The sequence below is a fragment of the Anopheles coluzzii genome, chromosome 3 (genome assembly GCF_943734685.1).
Source record: "Anopheles coluzzii chromosome 3, AcolN3, whole genome shotgun sequence".
Lineage (NCBI taxonomy): Eukaryota > Metazoa > Arthropoda > Insecta > Diptera > Culicidae > Anopheles > Anopheles coluzzii.
The window spans coordinates 48,150,344-48,178,296 of NC_064671.1; the positions used below are offsets into that span (position 1 = coordinate 48,150,344).

The 27,953-nt window shown below is 37.8% G+C and overlaps 2 protein-coding genes across 8 annotated transcripts; both read left to right on the forward strand.

The window, feature by feature from the left end:
- Window positions 1-541: 541 nt before the first annotated feature.
- On the forward strand, window positions 542-27,860 carry LOC120955676 (UPF0047 protein YjbQ). 7 transcript variants are annotated; one of them, XM_040376757.2, is made up of 5 exons: window positions 2,172-6,674; window positions 9,996-11,192; window positions 25,638-25,692; window positions 25,818-25,899; window positions 25,993-27,860. In XM_040376757.2, exons 2-5 carry the CDS (start codon window positions 11,030-11,032, stop codon window positions 26,206-26,208), a joined length of 516 nt encoding a protein of 171 aa, XP_040232691.1. In that variant the 5' UTR covers window positions 2,172-6,674; window positions 9,996-11,029; the 3' UTR covers window positions 26,209-27,860. The 7 variants fall into 6 exon arrangements, 1 of the variants encoding a protein (XP_040232691.1); XR_007452680.1 differs by lacking the exons at window positions 25,638-25,692; window positions 25,818-25,899; window positions 25,993-27,860 and having other exon boundaries at window positions 542-6,674; window positions 9,996-11,113; XR_007452684.1 differs by lacking the exons at window positions 25,638-25,692; window positions 25,818-25,899; window positions 25,993-27,860 and having other exon boundaries at window positions 542-6,703; window positions 9,999-11,113.
- LOC125907305 (uncharacterized) lies at window positions 10,022-11,016 on the forward strand. The gene is made up of 3 exons (XM_049608909.1): window positions 10,022-10,031; window positions 10,581-10,898; window positions 10,952-11,016. Exons 1-3 carry the CDS (start codon window positions 10,022-10,024, stop codon window positions 11,014-11,016), a joined length of 393 nt encoding a protein of 130 aa, XP_049464866.1.
- Window positions 27,861-27,953: the final 93 nt, after the last annotated feature.

Sequence of the window (27,953 nt, forward strand, 5' to 3'; positions counted from 1 at the left end):
TGACGTCCGTAATAAAATCGTATCCAATGGAGCACTGCTGCGGCCCTAAGCGGTCGCGTGGAGCCCCGAGAAAAAGAACTTGCCACCATTGAGAAGAAAATGTGCATCTTAGTCCTTCTTTGGCTTAGAATTCCTAGTACAATTTTCATATCGACACTTGGGCAAGTTGTGTAACCGCTGAACCAAATCTAATCCATATCCTAGATAAAGGATACATATTCTTGTGAGATGGAACTTTCAGTTTGCACATTCGCACCCCCCCCCCCCCCCCCATCCCGCTTAATATTTCTTTCGCTTTCACTTCTTTTAACTCGGGTTAAGTTTCGAGCTTTAACCTACCGAAAACTACCGATAAAATTTTGATGGAGCGTTTCTGCATACACCGAGAATGCAGCTGAGAAAAAAGCTGACAACATGCTTTGACAGCGACTGACAGCATTTTCGGTGAGAGAAATCTCCTCAGCATGCAAAGAACGATGGAGCTTAGAAAAAATTAAATTGGCAGTTTATGTCGAACGATCAATTTTAATTTGTATTTTGCAGTCTAATAATCGTAGAAATGTTACTAAAAAGTAAAAGAATTTTTTTTTACTTCATTTTAGCGATTCAAATTTTTACAACACAATTTTAAAAAGTCTCATCTCGGCGCTTTCCGGAGCTTCTACACACACCGGCGTGAGAAACCGGTTGTCAATTCTCTCACAGCCATCTCTCAGCTGCATTCTCGGTGTATGTAGAAACGCTCATGCGCCTACCGAAAACCGCCAAAATAATCTGGCCACACTGGGCGAGCATATCGCAAGAAGGAACTATGGGACGGAAAATTGGTTAAAATTTGGAACAAATTGACAGATATGATTGCAGGCTGACAATAAGCAATCAGTCTCATTCTAACAGTGGTTGAAGGATCATCTCTTTTTCTCACAGTGAGTTTGATACGAAGTGACACAAATATACACGAACATTTAAACACTACACAAATTACACACAGTTCCAAAATTTCGAAAATATTAAATATACAGAAAATAAGGTGGTAAGAAAGAACATAAGTGACGAAGATGGGGGGGGATCCCCCCGGGGGGAGTAGGATTTTCGGATCCTACTATGGAATCCTTGGTGAGGATTCCGGTAAAACAAAAAAACGGAAAAAAAATAACAGAGGTGAGCGAATTATTATAAACGATTCATATGAACCGGAAGAAATCTTCTTAATCGTGGAAAGTGTAACAAAAGGCAAAAGCTTAGCCACATACAACCCTTTTCTCTTTGCAAAGGCAACAGAAAACGCCATTGGAAATGCGCCATTGCAAACTACATTACTTAGAGATGGGAAGATTCTCATCAAGGTGAAAAACAGAAAAGATGCAGAAAAATTAAAAAAAATAAAGCTTAGTTGGGGAAAAACGGAAATACAAGTAAAAGTAGAAGAACACAAAACCCTTAATTCTTGCAAGGGTATAGTGAGATGTGATGCCTTCAAATTTATGACGGAAAATGAATTGAAAGAGGGATTAATCAACGATCATGTGTCAGACGTATATATTTTCAAAAGGAAAAACTTTAATGGTGAACTTGCTAATACAAGAACAGCCATCATAACATTCGAAAAAACTAAACCACCCAAGGATATACACATAGGATATTTTAAGGAAAAAGTGGAATTATACATCCCTCTACCAATGAGATGCATGAAATGCATGCGACTCGGTCACATTAAAGCGAAATGTTTTAGGGAAAAAAAATGTGCCAAGTGCAACGAAAATTTTCACGAGACATGTAACAATCCCCCCAAATGTGCAGAATGTGGAGGCAACCACTCTACCCTAGACAAAGAGTGCCCGATATTTAAAGATGAATACGAAATAAAAAGAATACAAACTATAAACAGAATCACACTCAGAGAGGCTCGAAAAATACGCAGAGACGCAGTGCCTGCAATTCCTAGGACGTACCTAAAAGAAACTTTCGCGAATACAATAGCTAGAAATAATAGGGAACATACCAACACAACAACTAACAACCAACCAGAACCAGAAAACGAAGAAGAACAAAACAACCAAAGAATAATCATAGAAAAAGTAACAGAGACTCCAAAGAACCAAAAATCAATACAATCGATCGAACAAAACGAAACGGATCACATAACAACAAAATACATTATAAACAGAACAGAAAATAACACAGAAAATGAAAATTACATAACAAACAACTACCAAGAAAATGAACAAACAATAAGAAAAAGAACAAGAAGCGAAACAATAAATTTCAGTGACACAGAGGTATATCTGAGTGAATCAGAAGTATACCAAAGTGACACTGAAAATTCTAGATACTTAAATGCAGCAGAAGAGTTAACCCCACCAAATAATTAATAATTTGATTTGACAAGGTGTGAGCAGGAAAAATGATTTTTTTCAATATTATCCAAGCAAACATACAATCACTGAGAAAAAACAAAGAAGAACTTAAACATCTCACGCAAACACAAGACATTCATGGAATATGCCTACAAGAGACATGGACCAAAAAAAAATAAGAATATTAAAATACCAGGGTACAACACCATTAAAACAGATAGGTCAGATGGCTATGGAGGAAGCTGTATCCTTATAAGAAAAGGAATAAAATACAAAGAAATCAACATCACAAATCAAGTAGAAACAATTCAAACCACAGCAATAGTAACACTCAAAACAAAAATGACTATTATATCAATATACATAGCACCACAGGCAAGCAATATAGAGATAAAAAATACAATAGCCCAAATAATACACAATACCAAAGACATGAAAAAAGTTTTAATAGTGGGTGATTTCAATGCGCACCACAGATATTGGGGAGATGATAAAACCGATAAAAAAGGTGAAATCATCCTGGAAGAATTTGAAAATTCAGAATTAATAATCCTACATAACAATACATACACATGCATTCCAACAGACAAAAACAAAAGAAAAACTTCAATAGACCTATCAATAATATCAAAAGATATATTCCTAGAAACAAACAAACAAATCACAGACTATCATATAGGAGGCAGCAACCACAAAGTAATAAAAATTACCCTAAAAATTAAAAACAGCTGCTCACCCACATTCGTTATAAATAAAAATAAAACATATAAACAAATAAATGAACTAGATCACACAAAAATTAACACAATAAAACAATGCATCAATAAAATCAAACAGATAACTAAAAATAATACTCACCGAACAAAACATAAACTAAAAGTATGGTGGAATGAAGAATTAAAAACTGCCTTTAAGAATCGAAACATAGCCAGAACTTCCTTTAATAATTCACGCACTATAAAAAACTCAATGGAATGCAAGAAAAGAACAGCTATCCTGATTTACAAAATAAAAAAACATAAAAGAGAACTATTTTACCACACTCTAGATAGTATAAACTCCCAAACTAATACCAAAGAACTATGGGACTTAGTATACAACATTAACAATAACAAAAATCATGCCAAAGAATCGAACATTATACACAATGATAATAAAATAGCCAAAGACTTTTTAGATTTAAACTTCGAAAAAAATAAATTATCCAAATTTAGAACAGATACAAACAATGCAACCCAAATAGACATGGAATTAATTAATAAGGAAATATGGACGGAATTACTAAAAAACAAGAAAAATACAGCACCAGGAATAGACAAAATAACTTACGAAATGCTTCGTAGCATAAACGAAGAAACACTCAAGATCATCATAAAAGATGCAAACAATATGTGGATGAAAGGAAAAATACACAAAAATCTAAAACAAATCAAAATTATAGCCATACCAAAACCAGAAAAAGATCCAAACAATATAAACAATTACAGACCAATCGCACTCATTCCGACTCCTACAAAAATTCTAAACTCTGCAGTACTCCTCAAACTAAATAGACACATAGAATTAAGAAAGATTCTACCAGAAACCTCTTTTGGATTTAGAAAACACAAAACAATAAATCAATGCATAAATTACCTAACAAATCAAGTATACCAAAACAAAAGGAAAAATAACATGACCGGGGCAATATTTATAGATTTAGAAAAGGCATATAACAAAGTCAAAACCAAAACACTGATACAAAAATTAATTAACGCTAACACACCAAACCAAATAACTCTATGGGTTACTAATTTCCTTAAAAATAGAACAGTAGAGATAGAAAGTAACACAAAGATCAAAATGCTAGTCACTAACGGATTACCCCAGGGAGATGTAATGTCCCCAACTCTATTCAATCTATATACCAAAGATATACACAATAAAGTAACAAATGAAAACACAAAATTAATACAATATGCAGATGACTTTGTGATAATTGCCAGAGGAAAGGACCAAAACGAATTGAAGACCAATCTTCAAACATCTTTAAATTCATTCATAAACGAAATAGAAGAACTAAATCTCCCCATAAACACGGACAAAACTAAATATATGATATTTAACAATAAAAACCAAAATTTCAACCTCAACATACGAAACACACAAATAGAAATAACCAACACATACAAATACCTCGGCACCATAATAGACAATAAGCTTAAATTTCATAAACACATAGAATACCTGAGAAATAAAGCCATAGATAGACTAAACATTTTAAAAATACTATGCGCAAAAAATAACAATCTAGACCCACAAAAAGCTCTAATAGTATACAGGTCAACTATGCGAAGCATATTTGAAACGGGCTCATCATACTTAAACAATAGCAACAAAAGCAATAGGAAAAAAATAAATACAACAATTAACCAAGCGATACGCAAAGCTACAGGATGCACAAAAACGACACCCATCAACACCTTGCACGCTATTGCAGCCGAGATCCCATTCCAATTCAGATCTAAATTCATAGCACGTAAAGAACTAGCAAAAATAATAGTATATTCACACATATTAAGAAAACAAATAAATAAGATAAAAGATAATAACTACAATAATAAGTCAAAATCATACCAAGAGAAAATATATGAAGAAGACTACAACATTTTAAAACATCTATCCATTAGCCAAATGAACAACATTGCAACAAAAATAAACATAGACACAACACTTAATAAAGAAATAGGTACCAAAGCAAACAAAAATAAAGAGACGATTAAATCAATAACCTTAGAAAAGATGAAAAACTACAACAATAATGGACCAACAATTTTTACGGATGGTAGCTTAAAAGATAATCAGGCGGGAATAGGAATTTACATAAAAGATAGAAAACATAACATATACAAAGAATATAAAATTAAAAACATAGCATCAATAGCAACAATAGAACTGATAGCCATCGAAAAAGCTCTGGAGATAGCTAAAAAATATAAGATGAAAAACATAATCCTATATACTGATAGCCTGACCTCATGCAACATCCTAAAAAAAGCACAAAAAGAACCACAAATAGAAGGAATTATATATAACATATTACAAAGATGCACCAGCACTAACACACAAATTGTTTGGATACCGTCGCACGTAGGTATAAACGGAAACGAAGTCGCAGACGAATTAGCGAATAAAGGATGCCTAACAAGTATAGAATTAGACAATAAAATAAGGTTTACTGATGCCAAAGATTTGTACCGTAAGGAAATGGAAAAACAGGCTACAGAATGGTACACAAATGAGTCCATTACTAAAGGACAGAAATTCCTTAATTTTCAAACTGAATTCAAAACTGAAATTTGGCACAAAAACATAAAAATTAGCGGGAAACAAATAAAAATAATGAACAGAATATTATCCGGGCATGACTATTCAGATTACTGGCTAGCCAAAATGAAAATAACCCAAAAAGGTGAATGTGAAAATTGCAGAAAATCAAATACAGGATGGCACATGATCTTTGACTGTCCTAAATACAATAATAATAACAATAACAATAACAATAGAACAAAATTTGAAGATTTCCGAAAAACATGGAGAGAACCCTCTGGAAAAACAATAAGGCAAATTATAAATTTCATAAAACAAAATCACATAGAAATATGAAAAGAATGAGAGGAAAAGGAGAAACATCTTTTATCTCTTCCTGCAATGGAAGATCATTTAAAGAAAAAAAAAATCTCCCTAAAACCTCAAAAAAAAACAAACAAACAAACAAACAAACAAACAAGAGAAAAAAAATAATAGCATAGATAACTATAATTAATTAGAGAAATAAATGGAACAACACAATCAGATGGAAACTAACTGAATTTTGTTTTCAAAACCCAGTATAGTTACCCACACACACATACACACCAAATTCAAAAAAACGGACACAAAAACAACACCCAACAGACAACACAAAACAATCTGAGTATCAAACCTCGTGAAATAAACGATGTGACAACCAAATACTGAAAGAAGAGAAAAAAAAATAAAAAAAAAAATAAAGAGAAATAGACTGCAAGGTCTCTCTAACAATCAAGATGGTCAACCTCTGATTATGATGTCCCACAACATCATAGGAGGACAAACCCCATCACCCAAAGAAGAAGAAGAAGACAATAAGCAATAGAAAAAAATTCCATTACGGCATCGCCAAAGGAATGGACGACTGATTACTTGGAGCAATTGGAAAATTGCAGCATTTGTGAAAAGTGAAACAGTTTACCGACTCCTATCTGGTTCCATGCTACTCCTGGTAATGTGAAGGAATTCACAAGATACAGCAGTAAAGTGAGTGCGTCGGGGGGCTGTGTGTGAGTGTATGTGTGTGTGTGGGCCGCAAGGTTACCGCTAAAGGGATCGCGTGCAGGATTTCAGGATATAGCACACGCGCGCCTGATAAAGAAAGGGATCGAAAATGTGCGGCACAATCGTGTGAGAAGGCAGCAGAGCGGGCTAGAATAAGTAAAAGTGAGATACAATGGGCAGGATAACGCGACGGAGATGGGTTTTTGATGTCGAAGCCCACGGAACGGCGCGCCCGTATGTGCGCGAAAAAGAGATAGGCAACGGTTTCGGGTATAGCTCTGGGTAGCTTGATTACCACAGAAGAGCAGCACGGCAAACGGAGAAAAAAAGCGGTGGCTCGAGAAAACGGTTCTGAAATTACATAAAACAGAATCGAGCTCAGATCGGTCGTATATCGTAAAAAGGTACATTTTCACGTTGAACAGTGTGGCCCGGGTGTGTGGGGAGTATGCGCGTGAGGGAAGAAAATCTATTACACGCGGTTTTGGCACGGATGAGGTGCGTATGGAGTATTTTTTTATATTACGCTAGTGCAAAGAAATAACCCGTTCAGCATAGCTACGGCAGCAGAGAGATTGGTTGATTCGGTAAAGCAAGTAGCGGGAATGGCTGCTAATATTCAGCTCAGTATGCTAAGCTTGGAGATAACATGCCGTTCTGTTCAGTGCCACTGTCCGGGAACGAAGAAAAGTAATCTCAGTGGAACGACGGTACCCTGAAAAGGGTTTTCCCTACTAGCAGAAAGACCGCACCGATCGCAGAATAGTAGGCGATGGAGCCTACCGGGCGTGATGGCAATCCTGACGAAAAAAGGAGCGAGCGAACCTGAATCGTTGTGTTAGTTTTAGTGTTGGAAGATGAAGGAATTACTATTAAAGAAAAAGTGAGGAACTTGGTGCATTATCCTGAAAATGTTGGAAAGTCCAATAATACTCCAACACCATCCACGTTGTTACACATTTCTAATCAAAGGTGAAAAGTATCTGCCTTCCTGTGTATGTGTGCGTGTGTCCTTGTGTCCATGGAGTGTGTGCTTCAGTGCCCTGAATGCTCCGGGTGGATAATTGTCAGGATACATTGAACTGGCAATTAAATCACCATCGGAATGTACGCTATTTCGGTTCGCAACCGAGGTAGAAAGAATTGGGCTTGGCTTGAGACTGCATGCTGTACGTGTGAAATTGGTTTCGCCAGGCACGGCACAGTGGAAGAGCCTACTGCCGCAAGCATCTTATGCGTATGATTATGTATGGCTGCAGACTGGCATTGGGATTGAAAGAGCAAGAGTGCTAAACGGGATGTATAGTACAGCCAAAGAGTAACGGAGAAGGAGAAAGTCTGGAAGGGCAGAAGGTAGAAGAAGAGCAAGACTAAAAAGGGAGATCAAAAGAGCATGTGGATCAGTGTGTTTGCGCCGAAGAAAAAACCTAGATAAAACAGAGAATAGAAGAAAGAGAACGCACACGAGAAAAAGAGAGCGAGGAAATGAGAGAGATGCTTGCTCTTTACAGTAGGAAAATGTGTATTACGTTACGAACATCCGCGAAGTAGTTTTCATTTCGTGAGATAAACACTTACGCACCTTCAGGGGTTTACCACATACCGCTGGCAATGATTTCAAAGGACATTCGTACACACGGTTCCTATACGGTTCCACGGATTTTCCTATACTCGACACGTTGGGTTTTCCTATACTTTCACACCACAATGAAAACAAAAAATCATGTATCACACTGCCTTAAAGTTACAACTGTACAAGAACTTCAATCAGAAGAAAGCTCATTGCCAAGCCTATTCGCCAAGGATGCTGTGTTATACTGCAATGATGTACGAATAGAAGGCAGGCTGTGCTGGAGGATCAACATAGGAGCACTACTGTTGACATATGTTGATAAGGAACGGTATTTATACTACGTAGTTCGGAAGGTTAAAATATTGTGAATAACAACATATTACGCTTTGCAGCTTACGAATAATATATGTGAAATGGCAGTGGCCGTTTCGGAAGTGGAACACAAAGATTGGAAACATAGAACGCTTTCGCTTGTAAGGAGCTATGTGGGACATAGTTTCCCTTTCCTGGTATTCCTTGACCTCGCGAACGTTTGAACCGTCGTTGGTTCCTGGATCATTTTTTTCACGTTCTACTATCCATCGAACCAGCGGCCTGAAGGACTCGTATTATAATTTTCGCTTCCCATCGCCCGCCCTGCTGTGTTGGGTAAACGTAGCAGTAGTTCGAAAAAATCACGCGAAGAATTTCAATACATAACGTAACGTAACGTGGTGTTCTGCCCATTCGTATGTCATGTCGTGCGTGACACCGGTGACGGGAATGAATCTGCTTACGGTAATACTGGCAGGCAAAAACATGATGGGTCGTTCAAGGGATTGGTCGGCCCAGGGCTGGCTCAGATGGGGACTCCCTCGTGCAGATTCAACAACACACGGTGAACTTTGCGGTATAGAGATATTAGGCAATGGACAGCAACGGTTTTTTTTTTTGCAGCTAAACAGTGTGTCTATTGATTTTTACCCCCATTTGTTGGGCCAGTGTATCAGGCAATCCAAGGTGTTTCTGACATCGTTGGCTAAATGTTGAAAAGTTTGGAAGATTTCAATCCTGTGCCTTTGTGTCGCAATGTAACCTAATCCGTCCAAATCGTTCCAAATCGAGCTTCTCATTTTGATGTCGCATTGTAAAGGGTGGCTGCATCGAATCCGGAAACCAAAGGAAATGAAGATTTTCGCGAGACTATATTCTGTACGCCAAAATGTGCTTTATTTTCGTGTCTCGTGTGCTTTGCTGGTTTGGTACACCGTAGTTTAGTTACTGGTGTCCTTCTTGTGCCATAAAGCATTTTGCTGTTCTTTCGCTGCTGTAGTGATAGTAAATGGACCCCTTAGCCTCTCTCCTACCAAACGAATCTGACAGCTAGAGTGTTTGACAAACGCTTAATTTGCAAAGATAGCCTCAGACGGTATAAACAACAATTGTAACAAGAATTACAAAACTAGCAAAACTACAAATTATGTGTTATTCCAAAGTGTGTACAATGCTTTAATTAAAAAAAAACATGTTTTAGGTGCACATCAAACGCAGTACGCAAACACAGGAAACTGTCTGCAATTAGTTTATTAATTTAGTTTGAATATTCGTCGAACGCGCACTGTCGAGCATGCCAGTTCGGGGTGTAAGGGGTCTAAACAAGGGAAAAAAGTACTTCGATTAAACTGATCTAATACGCCCTACTGCCAGTGTTATCTACTACCTCTTTCTACAACTATCTTTTATTCAACCAGCAGATTTCGTTGGGCCGCGGAGAGTGATGTGTGTTAGTGAGTGAAGTGCAGATAAAGCGCAAAGAAGCAGCATTGAAGCACAGAATGTGCCGCAGCTAGTGAGCATCGGTAGAAATGTTGTGGAGTGGAATGAAGAGATAAGTGATCTGTGCCCCCGTGTAACAGAGAGAGAGAGAGAGAGAGAGAGATGTAAAGCACACGTGTGCTTTTGTGCGTTAATGATTTGCGGTTCATCAGGTTCACCAAAATATACGTGGCAACACAGCAAATAATCTCAACCCAAAACCAACCGGCTTCGTTTTCTCTCAGCCCCCTCTGCATCCTCCTGTTATCAGTTGCGGGTCTAAAATAAAAGTTTGCGCTGAGTAGCAAACAAATAGTGTTGCCGAGAAGTGTTTCTTGTTGTGTTTGTGTGCGTGTGTGTCGGTCTGGTTGGTGGCTTGGTGCGTGTGTGCGATTGGTACAGTGTTTGTGTGTAGTATAGCTTGCCAGTAGTTGCTATTTCCTGCCTCAAAACGGATCATCCTCGCAAACGGGGCAGCCCTCCTTCATCGGTCACCGACGAGTCCTCGTTACCCTTGTCAGCGTCCGCCGGGGGCCGTGGGGGAGGAGGAGGAGGAGGAGGAGCTGGTGGTGGTGGCGGCGGAAGTGTTGCTGGGGGTGCTGGTAGAAGTGGTAGTGCGGGTGCTAGTGGAAGTGGTGCCGGGGGAGCATCAGCAACAGCGGGCGGTGCAGCAGCTGTAGAAGGTGGGGCCAGAAGCAAGGGAAGAAAAGGGAGTACCGCAGGTAGTGGTAAAGGAGGAGGTGGTGGTGGTGGTGGTGGTAAAGGTGCTGGAGGTGCTGGTGGTGCTACTGCTGACGGAAGTGTTGGCGTCGGTGACGCAGATCGCAGCAGTGGTGGCGGTAGTTCGGCGGCCAGCCATCGACACCAACCAGGATACCATCGCCATCTGCAGCAAGCGTCAACGGCGGCGGGTATAAACCCAACGGCAACGACTACGACGACGGGCTCATCATATGAGAAGACCAATAACATGGCTTCATCAAATCACCGCGGTATACAGATTGGATCCGCCTGGTTTCAACGCAAAATCAACCTACGGCCGCAGCATCGTGGCGTCCACCTGGTGACGGAGGAGATTCTACGGCAGATGCCCGAGCTTGGTCAATTTTCTGTCGGATTATGTCACGTTCAAAGTAAGTGTGTTGTGCTTTTAACAGCTGTAGCTTGTTTGATGTCGTACGGCTGTATATATTCCGCCCTGTACGGGCTCGCTTGCCAAGCTAATTTTGTTCCACATTTTCTATGACAGACAATGAATTGCACATTTTGTACGAGTAATTAAAATGTTATCTGGCAGCTTCCGCTGCCAAAATGAAGCATTGAGTGTTGGCTTAGAATTGTTTCAAGAAGTATTGTGCCTAAATAATTAAAATGCAAAATTTATACATTTGAATATGCTAATTCCTGGCCAGTTAGATGGACTTTAGCATAAGTAAATTTTTCTTTATCGTTTTTTCTTTTATTTTTGATTTTTTTTCGGAGTACGGATTGGTCGAGCCGACAATATAACATACATGCTACATACATACATGAACGACAATACATGCGTTTCATGGGATCTAATCTTTTCTGGGGTAAGCCTCCCCAGCAGTCACAAAGAGTCACAAAAAAGAAGAATTTGTATCCTCCCATTTACTATGTTTTTAAAACTGTAACATTTTAAATTTATACTATTCTACAATTCATTAATGCTCACAAAGGTCTAGGTTTGTTCATAGTTTTAGCCAATAAGAGAAATTAAATTGTAGGCAAATATTATAAGTAACTGATGCGATAAAGAATTTACGCTATGATTCACACAACACAAATTAAGCTATGGATCCCAGCTTGTTTATGGTTGCTTCATTTAAGAAAATAAATAAGGCTTGATAGAAAATATGGTTTGGTGAAAATACGTGAAGAAAATATAATTGTTATGGCTACGCGATAGCTATTTTCAAATACCATTTGTAACTTTAATCAATATGTTTCTTGTTACCCGAAGTTATAAAATGCTTCTTTAGTAATTCGACGTGTTTTAAACAATTATATCAATGTTATTAAAGTCTGGTTTCGCCAGCTTACCGCGGCCAAAAAGAGTGGGGGTAACACAGTGCATTACAAAACGCAACGAACTTGCAGTTTAAAAGCCTCGTTGCTTTTTGGTTGAGTGGCGCTCGACTCCCATTCTCGTCGATAATGATACGGCACTTAACGTGTGCTGGTACATAGCAGTAGATGGCTAATTGCAAAATGTGCTGATAATTAAAACCGATAAACAGCAAACTATTTGAAATATGTCTTGATTACTTATTTAGCTTGCACGTCGTTGTCGAAGGGGCGCTGAAAGTAGCCGTATGAACGATTTTCTTACCGAAAGCGCACTTCTCACGAGTGAAGGAAATCGTTTTTCACCCGTGGCAGACATCGCCCACTTTTGTAGCAGCGGGCTTGGGTTTGGCAAGTGAGCGAACGGAACGCCGGTGCGGAAGCGCGCTTGGCCACCATTTCAATGCTTCGTTACGTTGCGCCCTTTTCAAACTGCACTTTGTTGCAATGTGGCTAGCAAATGCGCTGGCAACGGAGAATCACCGGCCAAGGGTGTGTGTGTGTTTTTTTTGCTGAAGGAGAATGTAAGTAGTCATTCGTATCCGATTCAAACGGTGATAGGTTTAATGGTTGACATTTCCTTGCACGGCCTGGCCGGTCTGGTTGGGGCACGGTCGGTTTCGGTTGCGTGACCGAGTGTCATCGTCAGTTATTCCTGATTGTGTGTTCCATGTGGCTGCCCGGAGACGCGCATCCGTAACCCGTTGGTGAGCTAATTTTGAATTATTTACCGACTTTGTGCGGTGCACGCTTAACGAGGAGTGATGAAGCAACTCATGTTGACAGAAACGAATGCAGAGAAGGAAAGTGCGAATGTGTACCTCTTATCACTCAACGGTTACGACGGCGGTCGTAGCTACGTCTTGATGTGTACTACTTTATTGAATGCCGCTAGTTGCAGATGGGAAAATTACTTGTGCCTTAGTGAATCTATGTATCCGTTGTATCATGGCTGGTGGTAATTTGCAGAAAAAACCCAAATTTCTGCAACGAATGACTTGTGCACAATTAACCAGTTCAAAAATGTGCCACTAAGAAACACAAATGCTCATGCGATGCATACAAAAAAGATGGTGTATTAAATAAAAAACAGGACAAAATTTGTGTACACAAAACATCTTATGATGGTAGTTTGAGGGGTTTCAAGTTTCTCAAACATCCTTACGATCGAAGACGCATCAGTTTTTGGAATCGCTTCTGGGTGACACGTAGGCGCACATGAATAAAAAATATTATTCCGCAGATATAAATCTAAATTATGAAAAAGAAAACGGGGAAAGGTTCTCTCTTCTGAACCAGACCCACAGATGTTTTAGGTCGCTGGGTTGGGTTTAAAGCTCAAACGGCGATTACCATTTATGTGTATTCTACGCGCAAAAAAAGGCAAGAAAAATAAAAATCCAATAACGTGTCGTAACGTTGTTCAATTATTAGTTATACTGAGTTGTAACTTGACTAAGGTAAATAACAGAAAATGTAGTTGTATACTAATAATGTATATTAGAGTATGTTAGTTCTTCTACATCTCCGTTTTAATAGGGATGTACTCGCAAATAAACAATAGTGTGAAGTATCAAATTAAATTATACTAAAAGTTGAAATACCCTCTAGTTATATTCATTTTATTAATTAAAAGTATGGTTTTGCTTGAGACCAAAAATAATGAAACATCGGCAAACTTTTCCTCAGAGTGTATTATTGGACAAATGTGCAATGTACCTTCGGATCGATCGTACCAAGAATTGCTGTGGGCGCGCACTATATTTTGGCCTAGTGTACGTACGTACATTTTTCATACATCAATAATAACGTTCAATTTCCGTCTGTCTTTTTCGCACCGCTGGTTGGCTTTATCCTTCAAATGGTAAGCTATCCTTCCTAACGCTCTCTAATTCAGGACACACAATATCGACCACTCAACAAACCCGCGTCAAGATGCCGGAAGTGTGTGGTGGCTATGGTGGTGGGGTGGGTAGCAGTAGAGTGGATGAAATGAAATAGTGCTTTTGGCAGTGAATATTGTTATTGAATAATAGTATCCCGTAACAAGCACAAGGTTCCCTTAGTAGTGTTATGGATATACACATGAAGCCAACACAATTGCTCGTGTACCTCTGATATTGGACGGAAGAAAAGTGTTTCCTCAGTTTAATAAATAATTGCCAACGCATTTACGTTAATGAATGTAAACATTGGTTTTTAGAGAAAGTTTTAGCATTAATGCTCGAAACTGTTACTGAGTCATTTTAATGCGTTATTTTAGCTATACGGTTACGCCTTTCTTTCTTTCCTTTTGAATGTAACTATGTTTAATTTTAAATAAACATGTTCATTCATAAGTAAGTTTGAAACATGACCGCATTGCAATGCTAAAGATGCTCCGGTGCAATTGGTCGGTGCATTTGCAGCTCGACTGCTACTGCTACTACTGCTGGTTCGCCAATCACGAACCAAGGTGCAGTGGAGGTAGCAGGTGGAAAGACGCTTCAATAGGTCGTTCCCATTTATGCTGCAGCATACTATCGGGTCATCGCTGTGCAGTGTGAGTTAAATGCCAAACGCGGTCAAATAGAATGAGGAACTGACAAAATTTCGTGTCCATGACCTGACTAAAGTAATCGTAACGATGGCAGTGTACCTCGTTCTGTTCTTTCTATCTCTATATGTATGTGTTTGGCAGTTTCACTCTCATGCATCAGTTGTTTACGCTACGTTATGTTGTAATGATAGCTGCATATATCAAGAGAGAGAGAGAAAGAGAGATGAAGATTTTCAAGCTAAAATGCCAGAGAATATTTTTGCGAAAGAGAGTTTGGGGTTTGGAGGGCTAAATAGTCCGGCGAGAGAATTGATCCTAGGCGTGTTTGCTCGTTTGCTCTCTTTCGACAAATGGAAAAAAAGGATATGTGTAAATGGAAACTCCGATAGATGGAACCGATTTTCAGATCTCCATTTAGAGCTGTCAAATGGTATAATTTCATAACCATTTCACCTCTTCAAGATCAGTGTCACAGTATCTGCTGTAACTATTCTGTTCCGAACATATAGTTGCAAAAAACTATAGGATTACGATACAATAAATCTTTGAGAGATGATGCATTTTGCAAGTCTCATTGCAGAGTGATATCGCAACACGGCTGCATCGCCAAATGTTGGGGTACTATTAATTCCTCGGTGTGATTGTAGAGCACTCACTCGGAGAATTGTATTGCCCTATAGACTGAGATGGCTTGTGCGTGTGAGTGCATGTCAGAATGAGATGTTTCTCTACCGTAGGAAGATAGTAGAAAATGGGCAGAGAATTCGAGAGATTTGTTGAGAAAAAGTGTTGATGTACTAAGAACTCCAAGAGAGGAAAGATGGGACTTATTTTGTATGAGCTGAGCGTAGGTGTTTGTGCAGAGAAGTGAAATACGCTAGACCGCATAGGATGTAGCGCGAAGCACAGGTGTATAGCACGAGCTAGAAGCCAGATCTAGGGATGTATAATATGTTTTCAGTAATGATCTGTCCCCGGTAAACGTACATACATTAATTCACTGCAAGGGATGCAAATTGAAGATTCCAAGGGGTGTTAGACAAAACAGGATCAAATCAGACAAACAGAACGTAAAGAAATAAATGGTATGAGTGTATAACAATTTAAACGAATTAAACTGATAATACATAGATTGCATCATACCATACAATCTATACAACCAAGTGACCCATTGCCAAATTGTTTTGTTTTTTTTTATATGTTTTACTTTGCCAACCAACCTATAACAAAAACTCCTCAATTAAATTTGCTCAATGAGGTTTCTCACTCACTGCACTGATAAAGAACATTGTCACGTTGTTAATACGCAAACCACCTGCTTTTGGGGAATTCTCATCAGCACATCTTCAAATGATCATGTACGATCCGCAACATTTGCCTGTTGGTGAGTGGTTAATACTCTTTCATTGATCGGCTGGTTCATTTGATGGATTTGATCGTATTTTTTTTCTGTTTGGATCAATGAAGCATTAATTAAATAAACATTAGTCGATAACCAACTAGTGATTTAACTCGAATTAAACTAAAAAAATATATATATAAAAATGACGTAAAAGATCGATTTGTACATGATATTTACAGGATATACATCAGACTTTTGATGTCTGCAAAAGTGGTCAAACCAAATATAGGGTATAATGCCAATGATTTTACAGTTAAGGGAATAGCTAATGTATTGCATATGTAAGAGATGGATTCAACCACAATACTTATGTTATGTTATCTATTCATGGATATGCAGGTAAAGCATGGATAATGTCAAGAAATAGTAATTTCTAAACCTACTCAAAAGGTCAATTATTAAAAACTGACAAAATCTCCAATTTCTATTATTGTACACTTTAAAAAATGGATGTTTTTCATTAGAACAGCGTTTAGTATGATAAGAAACGCTGTTACACGTTGGTCATTGGTTCAATCTGGAATTCCGCAAAAGAAGTAGTAAACCGACATCTGCTATCGCACGCCAATAATAAAGAAAACACTAGAATAGACGTAACGCATAGACGAACATAAATGTGTTTTTTACATCAACATTTAAGCAAATTAGTAACTTTTATCAATGTTTCATTAGTATTTAGAAATTTTGCAATTTATAAGCAGTACACAATAATTAGATGTTGTGCAACAATATACCATATTGGGTTAATTTTATCCTGTAGCTAAAAATATTAATTACTTTTTCTTACTTTGCGCAGCAGTCGTTGTCGGTCAAGGTCTACCTTTACCACAAACAGTCTAGGCCAGCGGCCGGCAAACTTTATAACCGAAAGAGCCAAATTCTACATTAATGTTTGTAGAGTTTCACGAGAAGAGCAAAATTGTTAAACCAAGAGCAAAAATGCGCAAAAGTTCTATGAAATATATGAACTGTTAAGAGCCGCCAGCTCGATATCAAAGAGCCGCATTTTGCCGATCGCTGGTCAAGGCTATCAGTGACTTTTTGATTAGCCATAGCTGGATAGTCAGTGCTACGTATGGGGTGGAGGTATGGTATTGTGGGTTAAATATTCCTTAGAATCTTCGATGAACTCCGGTTTTTTGGGCCGCATATTACGAATAAAATGTATGTTATTCTGTAATGATAAGCTTTTCGTAGCAAATAGGCATTTACTATTTTTTTGATACATATAAGGGCTCGTAGGAGCATTCAACTATGTTTTCTAAGTTCATATTGAGTAAATTCAAGTGTGTTTATTTGTTCCACTTCGATTGGTAGTGTCTTTATTTTTGCTTTTTAATCTAAATGCATTGAACCAGTATGTTAGTTGCCTTTCATGAGCGTTTATCAAGCTCATGTTTTTCTGTAACGTACTGTACTACAACAATGCTTGCGTTCAGCTGCAGGGGTGTCTATTTGTTAGCAAGCGCGAGCGCCAGTGTTTTGAATGAGGAACAACGACAGCACTTGCAGTACTGGCTTTCATGTCGCATTAAACCGCACATCTATGACACCGCCGGCAGTGGCCACTTCCGGCGAGAGGAAGTAGTATAGTTTCCGCCGGCTCGTAGGTTGGGCAACAGGAGGGTAAAATGTGTACGTTGCCTGCCTAGCCATTCGACAGAATCGCCGCAGTGAGGTAAAGCAAAATGTGTATCTCTTTTGTGGTGCAGACAGTTTGCCTAGGTAACGGTAGGCATTCGCAGAATGCAAAGAATCATGAATGAATGAAAAGCTCTCGTATTAGTAAGAAGAAGAAGGCGCAACAACGATGGGACGATGGAATCCTAGCAGGACTTGGAATTTCCCGCTTTCCTTTGGGTTCCTTCTATCCTTGCAATTAACCAAGTAAATGCTTTCAAGTGTGTGCGCGTGTTGGTCAAGTGAAACGAGTGTGCTGTAAACAACTTCCTTTCTCCTTTACATTGTCGTTTTGTCCGTTCAGATTGTGTATCTCTGTACTGTAATGTTAACTCTTTATTATGTATGTAATTTTCAATGGAATGCAAGAGTTTACATGATCTGAAATTGTTTTGTCTCTCATATTTTAAAATTTTGTTAGGAAAATCTCCTTTTGTTTTAATCGGAATACATAAGTATTGTTTTATAAAATATATTTTATTTAAATTTGTCAAGTAACACGTGCATATGGATAGTAAAAAAGCACTTCAAGGATTTGTGCAAATCTAGCAAATCTAGAGGAACTGTGTTACAATGTTTACAGTGTTTTACTTTAAGGAATTGGGTTGGATGGTCTGCCTTAAGAGCAGAGTTTTATTAATACAGGAACGTTAAGATAGGAACTAGTTTATCTGCCACATTCCATAATTTATCTGGTGTTCCTCAAGGGAGTATATTAGGACCTTTACTATTTATTATATTTATTAACGATGTCGTGTTTGCTATTCCTCATGTTAAATTGTTATTATATGCTGACGATCTAAAAATGTTCCTACCTGTTAAATATTCTGACGACTGTGAAATGTTACAAGACTCGTTAAACTATTTTTCTGCATGGTGTTTTAATAATGAAATGTTACTTAATGTTAGCAAATGTAGTTGTATAACATTCTCAAAGAAAAAAAAACCTATTATTTATAACTACAAAATCAATGAAGACAGCGTTCCACGTTTTTCTCAGGTTCGGGACTTAGGAGTTATTTTAGACAGTAAGCTTAGTTTATCTAGCCATTATCAAACTATCGTCACTAAAGCTCTTAAACTGTTAGGATTTGTCTTACGTGTCTCGGCCGACTTTAAAGATCCTTTCAGTTTAAAAACATTATACTGTTCTTTAGTCCGTCCCATCCTGGAATTTGCCAGTGTAGTTTGGTGTCCCCATCAAATCACATACATAGATAAAATTGAAAAAATACAGAAAAAAATCACACGTGTTATGTTTCATCGTCTTCCCTGGTCAAACCAAATTCCACGTCCTTCGTATAATGTTCGGTGTTTACTATTTGGCTTAGAGACTTTACAGCATAGGAGAACTACGGCTCAGATAACTTTTATGCATAAATTATTAATTGGAGATTTTGATGCACCTGACATTTTAAATTTTATTTGCTTTTCTACTCCCTCTAGAGGTCTTAGAAGTAGAGAGCTACTAAGAAGCCCTTTTAGATCGACTGGTTTTGGTGCCAATGATCCACTGCTCAAAATGATTGATGTGTATAATAGGTTAGGGTTATCAGCAGATTTCAATCAATCCGTTAGTCAGCTGCGTCAGCATATTCAAGTTAGTTCTAGGGCCATAATTTAAACTTGTACTCTGTAAGCATTAAGTTATTTAGGCATACTGCCTGATAACTTTGATTTAAATAAATAAATAAATAAATAAATAAATAAATAAATGTCCCTGAGATACATTACGGGTAATTTGACCGTTCTTTGAGCAAATTGTACTGATTTGACATATATAGTGTCAAATGCAAAACAAATTCCCTTTTGGTCGAATGTTATTACTCTTTGATGGTTTGAACATTGTAATATACAGTCAGAAATGTATAACATAATTAATTTATTAGTTAAAACCAACCATGTCAAGCAGAATTACACGAAAATAATTGGTGTAATGGCTAAAAACTGTGAAATTCGACTTAAGCGGAAATTGAAGATACAGGATATTTTGCGGCCGTTTTCGGGTCCCATTCATAGTATATCTTGGGAACCGCCTGCATTGATGCGGACCGTGAATAAACCGCGTAGCTCGAATTTCGCGAATTCTATCAAAGTGGGTTTGCTTTAGATTTGACAATTGATTAGTTAAATTAGCCCATTTTGCTCAAAGAGCAAAATTGTAACAACTGCCAATTTTAGCCAATTAGGTCCCGAAATAGGACCGCTTAACGTTTGTATTGCTACGTCTTGCTATTAGAGTTGATTTGTCCTAAAAACTTTTTTAATCATTCAGGCCTTTATATAATCATATAATGGAATAGTTCAATCACATAGGGCAGTGATCTCCAACCTGTCCCTGTCCGCGAACCACTTGTGATCCGTGGAGTTAACAGATGCGGTCCACGAAAGAATTTATTTTTGAAAAAGAAAAGCCTATTACTATAGATATCGTGCATTATTTTTCCCACAATAATGATTAAACTTTCTACAGGCATGCTCAGAATAAGATTTAAACATATTTTCTATCAAAAATTTTGATTTAAGTTTAAAACATGTATGCCCTCGATGGATGTGGCAAATGCATTTTCAAAGCCAAATGGTCTGCGATCCTGAAAAGGTTGGAATGTTGTAAGCATACTGTGGAAATTTCCAACACTAAAATAGGGTGGTGCATCCGAACAGAGGAATTTTGCAAACATACTGTGAAGCTGTCACTTTGGCAGCCGATGTAATTTTTAAAATAATTAAATAATTAAATAATTAAATAATATGGGATCGAATTTTATCTATCTACTCGATCAATAAAACGTAGATCGATGGTAATGTTTGTACCAAAGAAGAACGTATATGCTTTTAAGCCAGAATTCATAACATGTATATGGTGTAGTAAACTTTGATGTTTTGCACAAATTTAGAAATACATTCGTATTTGTGCATTTACTTTAATTCTTCTCTTCAATTCTCTTCTTCCAAAGAAGAAGGCACAAACAACCGTTGTCGGTCAACACCGGCCATTTAGTTGAATCAGTTTTAAACTTACTAGTTTATTTTAAGAGGAATACGACGCTTCGGAATAAGATAATTCAGGAATGCGTGCTACAATTGCGACTATCAGTGGAGATATCTATGAGTTTATTAAAGATTAGAAATCCTACATATTTTGTAATGTGCGGGTTAGACACATCATAATGTCAGGAATATTAAAACCGATGAGAAACCTGTCGGTTGGTACGAAACAATCAAATAAACAATTTGCCTAATTCAATGAGCTTTTTTTTATCTTTTTACACCCTTCGTTTATTTCACCTTCTGTTATATTTCATTTCAATGTGCTTTACTTTACAATAGGTTTTGTTCTATGGCCTTAAGATTTACTTCTGTAATAGGTAAATTTGTGTATCAGATTTGTATTGACATTTACTGAGAATTAAAAAAGCCTAGCCATTTAATTTGGTAACTACCTAGCGATTGGTTACGATAATTGTGTGCGAAAGAAGTTTTGGTGTTAAGAAATATCGGTGACTATTTTCCAACTGACACAACATTATTAATGTAGCAGTGCCGGAATCAGGGTGAGTGCACATGGATAGGAGCTATTCGCAAGCTAATCTCTTAATCGTCATGAACAGTGCATCGTGACAAAACGTTCATATACACGCGACGTTAGAAATAGGCCACTGAAAGAGAGGAGGGTATGTTAGGTGTGGTTCATTTTTAGTTGTTCACGAAGCTAAGTGCGCACGATATGTTTCCGTTTCCAGGATAGACTTACACCGGAAGTATTGTGGCGTTGCAAATAAATTTGCAGCATTACAGCTAACGCCAAAGCTGATCACGACACTACACTTACTGGTTGAACGATCTTCAACCGTAAGATTTTTAGTAAAGAATTTTAATGGTTATTCAACTCGTTTATAATTCGGGTGACCCACCATACCATATGCATGGAACTAGATTCGAATTTTTCCCTCGTCCTTCCACCCATATGCTGTTGAATCTATTAATGATAGGTGAGTTGAATCTATCAATGATCAGAGATGGGTGCAGATTCATTTTTAAAGTGGATGGGTGCAGAACAAATTAAAAAAAATAAGAGAGCAGTTGCAGGGCTGGCATTATGTAATGTTAGGGATTAATTACATGACTGCTAGGGGATCCGGTTTGGTTCCAGGAACGTTATTTTATAAAGCAGGGGTCTCCAAACTTTTCAGTTCGCGGGCCGCATTGCTTCACAATTAACGTTGTTGTGGGAAATTTTGACGATACCTTGACATTAGGTAAAATTTCAAATCTCATTTTAATTAAAAAAATATAAATTGAATGTATCAAATTTCTACAGCTTTCTTTTATTGAAATTTCATTTTCATCTTTCAAAAGTAAATAATTGAATTTTCATTTCATGAGTTAATAAAATAAGCTATTTATTTTAACATTTACAAAGTCAATATGGGCCGCATTTCATACCCTTGAGGGCCGTAGTTTGGAGATCCCTGTTATAAAGATCTGTTCTAGGATTGGTATGAAATGATTATCAATTCCATGACAGGTATCAGTTCGGTGCCAGGACCTCCAGGAATTCCAGGACCTGTTCGATTTCCAACAGTGGGGCCCTTTCCGTTTGAAGCTCGTAGGCTGAAATTTCATCCTGTCAGCTGTTTGCATTGTATAGCAGTTTTCGAGCAGCTATCTAAGTGAGTATAATATACAGGTGGGCTTATCCCAAGGTGTATGAATTTAGAAGGCTGATTTTTATCGCTTCTGCTTCTGAATGAAGATTTTACGAGTGTTTTGAGTATTCGTCAAGTCTCCAGAAAGCTCGTTTGAGCAAAAATTTTCACTCGTTCTGTTAAAAAGTGATGCTCAAAATTGGTTATAAAAAATGCTATGAGACCACCTGGACTACATACACTTTGATTCCAGATTCGATCACCTGATTTCTTTAATGCACCTTGGGATAAATGTAAACAAACCCGTGTTTTCCAGCAGGTACTCGAATCTAATTCTAGCTTTTAGGCTAAAATTTTGTAGACTGAAAATCGCAGGCTAGTTTTTTGTGTGGTTTTGTATGGATTGTTTACATGATTTCAGCCTCCAACTGTCAAACTCCATACAAAAAACTGACTAGAATCGTGAAGGGCCCCTAGAATCATGAAGGCCCGCAGTATCATAATTCTGGCCCGTGTGGAATCAAGTTCAGTTTAAAACGTGGTATGGGTCCTCCGTATGGGTTGGACCGTTATTGGTTTCGGATCAGTTACAGGACGGTTATGGGTTTAGGATGAGCTCCAGGACGGATATGGATTATTTAATTATTTAAACCGTTTAATTTGGATTTGCCTTATCGTTCACCCTCTTTAACCCCAGTATTGTGACTGTAAAATTTATAAAAAAGTCACAAATTTGTACTCCAGATTTCGAAGCATTTCTTCTTACATTGCAATCTCCAATAAACTGTCTCAGCAATGTCCGAAACCGCTCACGGTCTCGCGCCTTAGTCTGCCAATCCGTTACCTCGGCCTTAATGGCGGACGCCTCCATGCCATCTTGCCACCTCAATTAGGGTCTACCACGCCTCCTCCGTCTTTGTGGACGGCCTAAAAAGACTTAACGCGCTGGGACGTCCGCGTCCATGCGTACAACACGGTCAGCCCACCGGAGCCTGGCGAGCTTGATACGCTACAAGACAGTGAGGTCGCTATAACGGCTCCTCCATTGTCCTTCCACACATATGAGGTCAAGAATCCTTCTGAGCATCTTCCTCTCGAATGCGCGCAACTCAGCTAACATGCTATTGTCATTGCTGACCTTTGACCCAATATATGTTAATTCTTGGACGACTTGAAAAGTGCGTTCACCTATCTATTTGAAGCCACCATCAGTTTGGTCTTGTCCTCGTTTATCTGCAATCCAAGGTTCTCTGTCGCCTGCTCTAACCCGTGATAGGCTTTTGCTACATAGGAGAGCCGCAGACCAATGATGTCTATGTTATCAGCGTATGCCAGAATCTGGGTTGACTTATAGAAGATGGTTCGCGAAGTCTCCACCCACTAGTCGCCAGGTTGAATAGGAGGTCCCCGTTCCCAGGGCGCGCAGACCTTTGGTGGTAGCAAAAGACGCTGAGAGCTTTCTATCCACCTTCACCTGGCGTTGACGTTCAGTGACGTTGGTCATAGTCATTCTAACTAGCCTTATCAGTTTGGCCGGGATTTGAAAAGAGCTCATAGCGTCGTATAGTTTTACCATGGCTACGCTATCATATGTGGCTTTGAAGTCAATGAAGAGATGGTATGTGTTGGGTCTGTATTCTATCATCTGCTCTAGGATCTGCCGCATGGTGAAGATCTGTGATCAGTGGTTGATTTTCCGTTTCGAAATCCTTGTTGATATTTCCCAACCTCACGATGAAGGGACAAGTCGATCGTGTAGGAGAATATTTTATTGGCGGTATTCAACGTCGTAATACCCCTGTAGTTGTTACAGTCCAAACTGTCTCCCTTGTGTATGGGGCATGCATTGTTTGTGGGTATAGAATTCGTCAACATAATTTTACTCTATTGTTATATCAGCGTTGCGGCATTACATGAATATATATTAAATAATGTTTTTTCGTTATGTTAATAACACATCATCATTACACTCCTTAACCCCTATCCTTCCTCTTCTTTCGTAAATATTTCTGCAAATCTCACAAAACGCAGTGTAATATTTGTTTTTATTAAATAAAGACAAATGATTTGTTTTACTAATCGTTGTACATGCTGATGACAGACTATCGAGTTTGAAAAAAAAATAAAGTAGGTTCGATCAGTTTCTTTTACTTGGCGTAGCGTCCTACGTGGACATGCCGGCATATACCGGCTTTCGAGACTTATTCAGTACCTCGCAGCCGGATAGTCACAAGTCGGGAGGACAGCTTGTTTAGTTAAGGTTTAAACCCACGACCAGCATGTTGTTAAATCGTGTGAGTTGACGAATGTACCACCGGATCGATCAGTTTAGTATCAACAGTTAGTGCGAATGATAAAAAATCCAATGTAAATGAATACATGACAATGGAATTCGTAACTAATACGAGAGAAAAAGTATGAATTTGAACTCCAATTTTAATTGCGTTTTTTTTTTTTCAAATAAAATAAAACCCTGCTTTACTGTTATTTGTCTAAGTTTCATTCGCAGGGTTATGCCTATTGATCGACTTCATACAGTCGTGTAGTTGTAACAATTCATTTATTTATTAAATAATTAATTATTTATTCCATTCTAATTTCCTGTCTCATTGCTATTAAGGAGATGTGTGTAATGTTCGTAATCAATAATGATATTCTACCTTAATACCTTTATAACTATACTATTTCATGTACGGCTTTTTGGCTTCCATTAATTCTAGTATAATTTTATTTAAAAAAAAAGTATAACTTTATATTTTAAAAAACAAGCTAGAATGTTTGAACTAAATGTCTTTAAAATACATTTTGTATGTATTGCCGAGCACTTGTTGTAAAAATGTAAAGTATTTTAAAAATCAAAATTGGCTATTTATGTACTTTTTGTAATTTATGTTTTGAATGAATGATAAGTTATTATTTTTACAACTATAGCCAATGCTGTATTTGGCACCCTTGTTGACGTGTTCTTTCGATACATGGAAGGCATTTTTCTTTTACATTTATTTTTAAATTATATATTGTAGTTGAAGATTTTAACGTAAAACATATTCCATATTGCATTTAGCAATCGAGCAAGCCATAAGAATACATTTAAAGGTTTAAAACATGTTTTCTATTTTGAATCATTCATGGAACTATAATAAAATACATAAGCATTTTTAACCCGTTTTTTGTTGTGCACAAAAGTATTAACAAATTTTACTTTGTATTTTTCTTTCAGTTTTGCACACATCCGCCAGCTTAGCGTTAAACGAAAGCTGGGATCCAGACGTAAGGTAAGTTAATCGAAAAGCTCCGTTTTTTTAATAACGTAATGTTGACATTCGTAATGTTCCTTATCCGTAGCATTTTTGTAGTATAAAATTTACAAACATTTAATATGTGCGTTTTGTGTTTTTAGGGATGATATGGAAATGATGTTAAACAAAATAGTGCCCGAAGGTCTACCATACAGGCATTCTTGCGAAGGTCCAGATGATATGGTATTTATTCCTTGACCCGTAGAGTTACACGCCACTCGTAACAGTTACGGCAATGCTAATGTATTGTTTGCAATCGATTGTTTTTTTTCTCAGCCCGCTCACGTAAAAGCCTGCTTTCTTGGAAGTTCACTGACAATCCCAATCACCGATGGCAAATTGTCACTCGGTACATGGCAGGGTGTTTGGCTGTGCGAACATCGTGACCACGCGGGCTCCCGGAAGCTGGTGATAACGCTCTCCGGTTGTCCCCGGGATTCAGCGCGAAGTCCCCTGTCGCCAGTGTCACCGATCGCCTCCACCTCCAGTTAGGGACGGCCGCGCTCTGCTCGCGATAGTCGGTAATCGTGGGTTAGAGCGGCTTTCTGCTGTAAGGTCAACAATTGTTCAACTGCAACTACAACATCAACAGCAATTTTAACCAAATCAACAACAGCAACCACAACAAGAAATACAACTAACGCGAACAGTAATGCTACTACTACTAATACCATTACTAAACTAAATAATAACGCTACTTACGACACTACTTTTACTACTACAACTACTAATACTATCACTACTTCTAAAACTATAACGGTATCAAATTGTAATGGAAGCGAATCTGTTTGAAAAGTGCTGAATGAACAAAGCAATTGAGGAGGAGCAAGTGGAAAACGGAACACATTAAAACAGCTAGCGAGATATTTAACAAAATAAATAAAACTCTATAAAAAACACCTTTGCTATCGCTTTTCGACGAATCGAATAAGCGAAAGAAACAAATGCAAAACATTCCGCTAATTGATCAACCAAAGTTGAAATTAGCAATTGAAGAAATAAAATGGTGAAAACGCGACAGAAACAGATAAATGTTTGGCGAGCGAATAAATAACAAACTGCTAAAGCATGGAGTAAGAAAACTAGCAATGAATTCAATTGTTAAAGCATTTTTTTAGAAGCGTTACAAAGCGAGCAAAGCAAAACAGCAACCTCCTGATGCCGTCACTTTCACAATTGCAAACAAACAATAGAATGAATACAACTGATACAAACTTATCCTTCCAAGTGACGCGTGGAACATAGATGCTGGGTGCATAATTCTAGAGGAATGCAATTGTTACAAATAAAAAAAAAAACTTCAACTAATGAGCGGTAGCAGCAACGCGTCGAGGAAAATAAATAGTAGCATGGTGCGCAATAAATAATCGCAAACGACGATAGAGGATTGGAACAAATATAGTTGCAGCAGGGTCAAATTAATAAGTGAAGTAATTTAGGGAATAGGTGTACGTGTGAGTGTATATGTGGGTGTTTTCTAAGTTTAAATCAAGTTGGGACATTCCTTTCGTTGTTTGATGGATAATTTGTTGTCACGTTGTAAATTGCTACTCATAAATGACCACACATGTGCCGATAAGTTAACGAAACTGTTACGGGGGGGAGGGTAGTCTGATCTTTTGCTTTTGATCAACACATAGGGTTCTTAGTCTAGTAGTTTGCACTAGAATCATGTAAATGCATTCCTTGTGTTTAAAACAGTTTTATTTACAGCGCATTTTGAATTGAATTATTGTTTGCCGGTCAAAATCTACTTCAAATCGATACAGAAACACCACCACAGGGGCATTTCATGTGTGCTATCGCTCTAGGAATATGTTAACCAAACTTTTAAAAATATCATTTATTGTAATTTCCTGCCGGGGACCATAGGGACACATGTTTTTTAAATTCCCCATGCCCCATTTCACAAAAATGCACAGTCTTCACGATCCTATTATTGTGCAATCTATACTAATGTTGAAATTCAAATGATAGGGATCAATTTTATTACATCGTTAGAAAGTTGTTTATGATTTTACAATACAAAAAAATGTATTGATTTGAAGTGGAATTATGTTATGACGTTTGATTATTACAAACTGCTGATCTTGCCAGGGAAACGAAACATCATTGAACGAATAAACGTAACCGTAAAGAACATACATTGGAAAATGCTTATTTGATAAAAATATTTAATGCGTGCGACGTGTCAATAGAAAAAAAGGATAAACATTGTATATAGGACAACATTTTTC